General features: G+C 37.1%; 1 protein-coding gene across 1 annotated transcript; it reads left to right on the top strand.

Annotated features, from left to right (window-relative positions):
• Positions 1–4,688: 4,688 nt before the first annotated feature.
• LOC118734616 (innexin inx7) lies at positions 4,689–8,864 on the top strand. Its single transcript, XM_036464320.1, has 4 exons — positions 4,689–5,513; positions 5,588–5,768; positions 5,898–6,429; positions 8,360–8,864. Exons 1-4 carry the CDS (start codon positions 5,280–5,282, stop codon positions 8,691–8,693), a joined length of 1,281 nt encoding a protein of 426 aa, XP_036320213.1. The 5' UTR covers positions 4,689–5,279; the 3' UTR covers positions 8,694–8,864.
• Positions 8,865–9,698: the final 834 nt, after the last annotated feature.

The following is a 9,698-nucleotide window of genomic DNA, read 5'->3' on the forward strand; positions in this document are numbered from 1 at the left end:
CGCTTTACGTATACATGTAAGCGTAAAAAAATTAATTAAACAACATCACAATGCCAAATCTTATTTTATTTATTATTATGCGCGTCATTAAGCATAAAACATTTCAATGACCACTTTGGACTCAACTATGAAGTGGTGAATAAGCATTAATCAATCATAGTACATATTGATAATCGTACAATAGCTATGTACTATGTATATATGTATACCAACTATCGAATCAACCATTTGAAGAGTTTTTCATTCAAAGTGTCATATAAAAATTTTTGCTCCTAAACAACACATTCAAATTGACCAATTTCGATCTTAATCGACATAAATAGCTCTCAGTTATTATCTATCTCTACTGGAGATTAGATACAAGTGTATAACATGTGCAGGTATGCTATACAGGTAAACATGTATGTGTAAAATCAAAATTGAAATTCAAAACGCTAAACAACAAAAATTTACGCCACTATTATGATTATTTAGCACTTTAGCTCTAAATGGCGGTGCTAATGCGGTTATTATATGCATACATACATATCGGTGAACTTTTGCGTAAGTAGCTTTGAGGGCGGCAGGTGCAGCGTGAAGCTTATCAGATATTATATTACCAACTGTATTAATGTCCATATGTACTAGTAGTAAGAATTTGATAATATGTATGTATAAGTACATATGTACGTATTTATACTGCGTTTCATAACTATAGCACATCAGCTAAGCTGCCCTTGAATCGCCATAAAAAAACGTATGAAATGCCTTACAAATCGAAACTGAAACCCAAATGCAATCTTTTATCTCTCCCGATCTGATCATACTGTTTTCAAACTCATCCTGCCCCCATTAAAGGAATGTCGTTATAAAACATATTGATACTCCCATTCAGGTGCAGTGGTTTGCGTTTCAGAACTGTTACACAAATGCACTTTAAGTGAAAACTTGACTGCTATTTGTGCTGAAACTAAAAGGTTGGGAAAGAAAGCGCAAGTGGAATTTTGAAGTTGTAGAATTAAATCAGTTTTGAAATCCCCAGATTTCGAAAAAGGTTAAGGTTAATAAGAACTATGAAATCTTGAAATAAAAATTTTAAAATTAAGGACGTCTATAATTTCTTGTAGAATCGTGAAATGTAATACTTGCCCATTCTTACCCCAGAAGTTATTATATGGCGATACAAGAGCAGCTTAGCTGATGTGTTGTAGTTATGAAACGCACTTTATGTGTGTACATTTACTCCATAAAAAATAACTATATATATATATATATATATATATATGTATGTATATATGAGCGTAAAGAGCCATGAGTATATATGTAGTATGTAACTCTGTGTGAAATTTAAGTGGATTGTGATAAAAATTAAAAACCGCTAAAGCGCTCATCACCTTGCTGTTTATCATCATGAATTAAAAAAAAAACGCAATTCTATTAACTAATGTTATTAAGCTTTGGCCATTAACATATTCACTAAAACCGCAAAACCGCGTTTTTTTGTTTTGGAATTACGCTGTTTGCGTTTATAATAAAATCGATATTAAATTTGCTCTAAATATTGCACTGTTTTATCTTACTGGGTTTTTTCTTGAATTCTTTTTTTTTTTTTTAGTTTTGTGGTGACATTTCTTTTGTAAAGTCCCGTCACATAGAGAGTCAGTGGCAAAATCAAATCGATGTATCGAAATCATCAATATTTTTCTATAAATCGGAGTCATACATCGATGCATGGATTTTCATAGGGTCTTTCAGATATTACTTCACAACAAATTAGCAAAATGCTACAAAATTTCCAATGAATTACTATAACTGAGCTAATAAAGTTTCTATCGGCCTGTTGGATCAGGTGAAACACCTTTTACTAAATTTATAGAACTCATAAAACTTTAACTTTTATATCATCAAAAATTCTACTTTAATATTCAGGATTTTTAGAAAAACTCTAAATTGCAGGTCTAGTGTCCATTTCTCGGTTTTCTCGATGCATATAACTTAAAACGTAATTAAATTTTATGTGGAGAAAATGTGGCGGATGATCATGAAAAAAGTGTTAAAAAATTTTAATTACTAAAGCAAATTGCTTTATTAGTGAAACTTAATCTGTGTGAATTTTTCTAGAAAATTTTTTGCTCAAACTCACTTCTCTTTTTTGCACAATGAAAAAGCGGAAATGGCGGTCCAACATACTCTATAGATGTCACTTAAAAAAAAATCAAGTAATTTTTAGCAAAAAAACCGACTTCAACTCTCATATAAAAAACATACATATATATATATATATCTCATGATCCACTGATCGGATCTTAACCAAATTAGTTTGGGACCACCTCGAAATCGGTTGACTAGGGCCAAAGTTATGCGGTAACATACATAAAAAAAAAATAATCTAAATAAATAAATAAATCAAAAAAACGTCGGAACGAACTGATAACCTCCTCCGTTTTTGGAAGTCGGTTAAAAAACATCAATACACCGATACATGGACTAAATATTTATACATCGAGTGGAAAATTTTCGATGCTCCGAAGCAAAACAACGTTCTTTCCGATGCATCCATGTTTTCCCGACATCCCTACGTCAGCAGCGACATTCTCAAAGGCACACCAGATGTTTCCCTTTTACTTAGTTCCCCTTAAATAGTCGACTTGACACGTAATAATGACATTCTATGCAGTGTAGTGCAAAGTATGCATAACTGGACTATAAATCATGGCGTATTTAGCTTAAGTGTTAACGCAAACAATGTTTCATTTATTTTAACTTCAAAATTTGCATAAGGTTCAAAATCCTGACGATGGAGGCATTTTCTTGCCGTGGAAAGCTGTGTTCGGTGGCACCGACTTCAGAATGCTTTATTATGTATTTAGGAACGATCTTCGGCATTCCTTGTAAAATTTGGTTGAAAGACACTGAGGATGGCACAACACCAAAACCGATTTGCCTCTGTACCAAATTTGACAAGGGATGGCGAAAATTAAATCCAAAATACATACACCGTCTTCCTACGCCGTCAGAAGAATCGACCAATAAAAATAGACTTAAAGAATACTTCGAAAAATAATAAAACCATAAACCACTACTTTTTTTTTTGTTAGGCGCAAGACTAAAAGGCAGCTAGTATCTTATCAAAAATTACTAGAGCACAGAAACAGAGAAATACTACCTTCAATGAAAGCGACAATCGTGTCGATGTTTTTTTTTACTTCTACAAAACTTTTGAAGTATACCGCAACACAACCTCCTTCAATAGCTTCAATTGTTTCTTTGATGTCACTACGATCGGTGCATATGTTTTTAACATGAACCGATTACGCATTTGACTAAATTGGTATTTTTCTAAGTTTAAGGGAATTATTAATTAATATCTAAAATACTTTTAGAATCTTAATGGAACCTTTTCGCCGAAATTCGATTATGTTTGCAGAGGATATTGCGCGAATTTATCGACAAAATGCTCTCTAAGCTGTTGAAGTTAATAACGACGATTGTTGGCCATTATGTTTGAACAAAATGTCTGCATTTATTAGTGTCGAATTTTGTCAGAAAGTACCGAGCATTAGTCAGGATTTATATTTTTAAATTTTAAATAAATATTTATAATATTTATGTATGTGCAGTATCTGTTTAATTGTTGCTTCTTTGGAGTGACGAAACTTTTAAATAAAATTTTATTTCAATTAATACCTGACTTAGTAAAATGACTGATTAACAATAGTCCATTGCTTGCAAGAAATATGTATATACATACATTCAACAATTTATCTTTTATCTAAAATTAATGACGTACACACAAATTACTAAGTTCTTTTTTATTCATGTAACTATTACGTAACAATTATTTTTTTATCATTGACGACGACAACATATCTTTTCCACTGAATATCAGAATGTACTTATCTACATATGTTTGTATATCAAGAATGATAGAATACAAGATTGCGCCGACCAGAGAGGATTTTTGAGAATAACTTTTGTGTGACGTCACACTGGTGCAATTGCGAGAGAGAAATGCCAAAACGTGAGCAAGAATGGAAGAAGAAGAAAAAATGTTGCAAGGAAAACGTAAACAAGTTGCACAAGTGTGACGTCATGCAAACAACGATTCTGTCAAATTCGTTAAGAGAGGAATAGCGGTCCGAGATCGGCGCAACCTTTGTATTCTCTCAATCGTGTTTGTATATATACACAGAAGTGGAATTCGTGGAAAATTCTATTAGAATGTGTATGAAAAGATTCATAATTCTAACCGGAAGTGTAATTCTTCCGATTATGGATGGCCTCGGTGAGAGGTGGTACATATAAGCTGTCTCCTTCTAACCGCATTTATTCAAGGCAGTTGCTTGTTAAATTGAAGAGATTCAATATAGCTCCATTTTCGCAATATCTACCAGAAAACAATTAGGCCTAAAAGCTTGCATTGTGGTCACGGCGGTAATGCCTTTCTGCGGATTTATTTCTTTTCAAAATATATCTGTGTTCGTATGGAAAAGTAGCTTATGTCGAAAGGCTGGCTTTAGTAGAAATCAGCATTCGCGGCATTATACTAAAGCTAGCTCCTCGACATAAGCTACTATTCCATACGAACACAGAATAAAAACGTAGCTTATATGAAATAAGCTGTATCGATTTAGAAGGAGCTGTCGTTGAAAAGAAAAAGTCTCTTTGTCATGAAAAGCATTCCAGAAAAAATTAATAAAGTAAACATTTTACTATTAAATTATTTTAGCACATCTGTGCAACTTTCTACTCAGACATCAGTCATCAACTGTTGAGTAGTCATTGGCCTTTTTAGTTGCTCAATTTTATCTTATCGCACGTAGTATGTAAGAAATGTGAAGCAAAATGAAAACAGCATTGATAACACGTACACAATTCTACTCAAATGAAGTAAGTAGAGTGATGATAAGGTGTGATTTCTTGGTAGCAAGTGAATATCAGAATGGTCAGAATGGCTAAACGACGGAAAACGGTAGATATGTCTTTAGTACGATATTGGCCATAATGTAATGTGGAGTGCGCGCATTTTTGCTAAAAACCAAAAAAAAAACATAAAAAAGGAAGAAAAAACAACAAAATTCGAGCGTGTGTTGCAAAACGAAAGTGTTTCGTAAAAGCAGAAAAAAAACACAAACGATAGCATAAACGATAAAGAAGGAACTGGAGAAACTACGTCAGTTATTGAAGCTTACGTCTGCAGAATAAGCATTTTGAAATTTTCGACTTTTTTTTCCTTTTTCGAATATAAATATATTTCATTGCAATTTAATGCTTTCATGCAAAATAAGTAGACAACGAAAATGTTAGGCACCTTCAGTTCAGTGGCACCATATTTGAAATTCAATCCGAAATATGTGATCACCGACAATTTCGTATTTAAATTGCATTATCGCTGGTCATTCATTATCCTGCTGGTGGCCACCATTTTGGTTAGTTCGCGCCAATATTTTGGTGAACATATAAAATGCATATCGGATACAATACCAGCGCATGTGATAAATACCTATTGCTTCTTTACGCCCACCTTTACGCTGGTGAGTGTTGCACGCATGCTTGTGGGCAGTTTGTACCAAAATGTGTAGTAATATTTTGCTACCAATTTAATTAGGTGCGTCATCTGAATAATAGCGCTTTGGATAAAGGTATCATCTTTCAGCCTGGCATTGGGCCAGAGCAGTCGCAAAATGAGGAGATAAAACGCCATGCTTACTATCAATGGGTCCCTTTCGTACTCTTCGCTCAGGCGATACTCTTCTATATACCACACATTTTGTGGAAATCATTTGAAGGTGAGCAATCTTTCGGGTGTTATTTATTTGATGCAACTCACTGCACACTCAACAATAAAACTATATATTCGATTTTTTATCGTAAATACTTATGTACATATGCACTTTCTTCTGTATTTTTTTGTTTAGGCGGTCGCATTAAGGCACTCGTTTTCGGTTTGCGTATGGTCGGTCTCACGCAATATATAAAGAATCAAAGTCTGCAGATTGGCAAACTGAATTTACCCTCCATGGAGGAGGCGGAGTCGCGTGTCAAGAATATTCGTCGCGCCATGATCGATCGTATGCGCATCAATCAGTCGTGGGGCGCTCAACTTGTTCTTACAGAAATTCTCAACTTTTTAAATATCTTTCTACAAATTTATATAACCAATCGTTTTCTGGGCGGCGCCTTCTACACTTTGGGTGTGAAAGTAATTCAAGAGCGTTGGACAGATAAAATGGATGCTCTTGATGTGGTATTTCCAAAAGTCACCAAGTGTCATTTTCGTAAATTTGGTCCAAGTGGCTCACTACAGATGCATGACACACTCTGCGTCATGGCGTTAAATATTATCAATGAGAAAATTTATGCCATTCTATGGTTTTGGTATCTGTTTGTTTTGGTGATGACGATATGCGGAATGGTTTGGCGTTTGTGTACATTTCTTTGCTATAAAAAGTGAGTATATGAATACAAATATATGTAGTTTTTTATATGGTTATTTGTGTGTGTGAACACAAAGTTTGTTGCTCTTTCTTCTTCGATTTAGTTCCGTGTTCTCATGTGGGTTTTAAAATTTATCTTCACTTAAAAATTTGATCGGATCAAAGTTTGTGTTTAAGGGGCAAATAAATTTTAAAACCTACATATATACATGAGAAAACGGCCCTAAGAGACTTAGAATTTTTTTAACTATACTCAGTGGACTGAGAAATCACTGTCATATTGAAAACAAAGCGGTCAATATTTTTTTCAACTCAGTGAGACAGCCACCTGGACGAAGGAGGTCAGGCTACCGCTGGGCATTCACGTCGATGGCGAACCAATTTCGACTGTGAATAATCCAAAAATACCCGTACCCGGAGTTACCTACGATAGATTCATAAAACAACCTATGGACCCAACAGTATACGAACAGAACTTCGTCTGCTTCGGGAGACTCGCACCACCATAGCTCAACTTCACTCTGTATACTGCAGCAGGCTAAACTTCTACCTGCGTAGGATAAATGCAGATGTGCGCAATAAGTGACAGGCATGCGCAGAGTCACCTCAAGACTCTCGGCACCTCTTCGCATGCACTTAAACACCACTCAACTAACGCCCCTCTTCCTATGGACGAACCCAGTTGGAGTAGCACGGGTCTCCCGTTTGTTGAGCTTGACGACAACGATTGAGGGACACGTCGATCTAGGCAGGGCTGACCCAGCAAACGCAGTGATTTTTATTAGAATTCTAATTCGATATCGAGAACTAAGTCCCCTTAGAACTCGAACTATTCGAATTCGAATCGTTTCCTAATCGTTATCTAACATAAACGTTTGTTGGGAAGTAACCGCAATGGGAGTATAAATGATGAAAAAGTGCTAGAAAAATACCGCGTACTCGAAATAAATTTCAGCAAGCGGCTGATACTTATTTATTCCCCAAACCACATCAGAAGTGAAAAAGGAGTGAGTGAACAGCCGAACTGAGATGACTCCAACTCATGGTCTTCCTTTCCATTTCATCGGCCAGCAGTGCGCTGAAATATCGGTTTGGCCTGGAAACCACATATGTACATATATGAGATTAATACTAATTTATGTGATTTAATGCTATCAACAGACAGTTAGGCACTCCCTGACTGTTTACGAAAGTGTCATCAAAGATCCAAGGGCCATAGTTTCGCCTGGCTATTAGAATAGATGCATACATTCTTCTTTTATGGCGGCTATCAATGCCTGGAAAATACTGCGGTTATTTGGTAGCTTAAACTTCAGGATGATGGGGAGTTTCTCGCCAACGACACCCCCTACCCTTCAACCCAACTTTGATCCATGCGAGAATAAATTTACGGGGTTAGTGTTGGTTGATTCTTCCGTCAGGATGAGAATACCATTATACTGTATTTTGTTCGAAATAAAAGAGGTTCGGTACTGTGTCGACCTCAGTCTAATTAGTCGTTCGCTGAAACGAACATCAAGTTCAGTAAGCCTCGATTGTAAAGATGGCACCCCGCACAATCTTCGCTTGCAGGAAAATGAAAGCTCTCTTTCGGCCCAGCCAGCAGCGGTATGCAATGGTCAGTAAAGGTCAGGATGAATTCAAAGCTTTATAGAATGCCGAATGCCAGTAGTTAGAAAACCACTTATATCCTACGATTCTTAGCCTGACCGCGGCGGGGGCAGAGACAATTTGGTCTCGAACTGCTTGTCTAGTGCGTTCCACTAAACGAGCAATAATGATGTAGACGTTAATAGAACACATTAAGTCTCTCATGTTCAAATATTCATTAAGTCGCTATTTCATGTTTTGCTGATATTTCTTTGCATACATGCATATTCCATACGAATCATTATTTGTTATATATTGTAATTTACTTCTCCGCTTTTTCTTTCATTTTTCAGCGTTCGTTTTACAAAATTCACCTTCTCTCACTTTGCAAAGTCTGGACGCATCGACTACCAAGAATTGGCGGCTGTTGTTGAAAAGTGCAATTTCTCGAATTGGATGTTCTTATTTTTTCTACGCAGCAATCTCTCAGAGTTCATATTTAAACGCGTCATTTTTCACTTGGCCAGCGAATTGCCAAATCCTGAGAAGGACAACAGCATAAATGATTTTTTGGACAGAGAACATTCAGCAGTTGCTGCTGGGCCCAGCGGCTTGGCGCCTACAAGTAGGCTAGATGATGTCGATACACCTCTACTGGCCAACAGGGATTGTGCTAAAATGGATTAGGATTTGTATTTAATATTGTCTTCTTCGATTGGAACTAAAAAAAGCCTGACCGGCAATTTATTTTACTAAAGCTAGCATTTATTAAACTTGATTTTTTTTATTTATTTGTACAAAATTTTATTTTACTTGCTTTCCAATAATTTATGTCAAGCAAGTAAGTACTTAAAAGTCAAAATTATGTTATGTATTACTGCTAACTGCCGTGCGCAGAAGTGGAAAACTTTTGACTGCCATTCACCTGGGAGTGGCCAGAAGCGATTCTTGTGCGTACGGTTCAAATCGCAGCTCACAACGTCCGGATATTTATATCCACGTATCCTCTGGGTAGCAACCAAACATCCATTTGGGAGCGAGCTAAAGTGAGAAGGCGTAAAACTTCGCGTGCGCTGGGTTTGGGTCCCGCCACGTTAAAACCCCGCCCAATGAAAAGAAAAAAACAGCCTCGGATGAGACCTCCTTTTTCTGATGACGACCACGGCAAACGTATAAAGGACTATGATTTAAGGGTATGCACCTGGAATATCCGGTCCCTTAATGGGGAAGGTGCCTCTGCCCAGCTGGTTGAGGTCCTCGGGAAGACAAAGGCTGACATCACCGCCATCCAAGAAATGCGATGGACGGGGCAAGGAAAAGTAAGCGTTAAGCCTTGCGACGTCTACTACAGTTGCCACGTAAAGGAGCGCAAATTCGGTGTTGGATTCGTGGTAGGAGAGAGACTCCGTCGCCGAGTACTGGCGTTCACCCCGGTGGCCGAACGTCTAGCCACAATCCGCATCAAAGCTAGATTCTTCAACATCTCGCTCATCTGCGCCCATGCCCCGACGGAAGAGAAGGATGAGGCGTCCAAGGATCTCTACTATGAGCGCTTGGAACGTACATCTCAGCGCTGTCCCCGACACGATGTCAAAATCGTGCTTGGCGATTTTAATGCCAAGGTGGGCAAGGAAGGGATCTTTGGCGCCACTGTCGGAAAATTCAGCCTCCACGACGAAACGTCCGATAACG

The sequence above is a fragment of the Rhagoletis pomonella genome, unplaced genomic scaffold (assembly GCF_013731165.1).
Source record: "Rhagoletis pomonella isolate Grant_MI unplaced genomic scaffold, Rhpom_1.0 Rhpom_scaffold_00002, whole genome shotgun sequence".
NCBI lineage: Eukaryota > Metazoa > Arthropoda > Insecta > Diptera > Tephritidae > Rhagoletis > Rhagoletis pomonella.

Bases quoted from the DNA above. Each gene is read 5' to 3' on its own strand.
- LOC118734616 (XM_036464320.1), top strand. From the start codon at position 5,280: ATGTTAGGCACCTTCAGTTCAGTGGCACCATATTTGAAATTCAATCCG. The intron at 5,769-5,897 runs GTGAGCAATCTT...TTTTTTGTTTAG, and splicing joins TTTGTGGAAATCATTTGAAG to GCGGTCGCATTAAGGCACTC. The intron at 6,430-8,359 runs GTGAGTATATGA...TTCATTTTTCAG, and splicing joins ACATTTCTTTGCTATAAAAA to CGTTCGTTTTACAAAATTCA.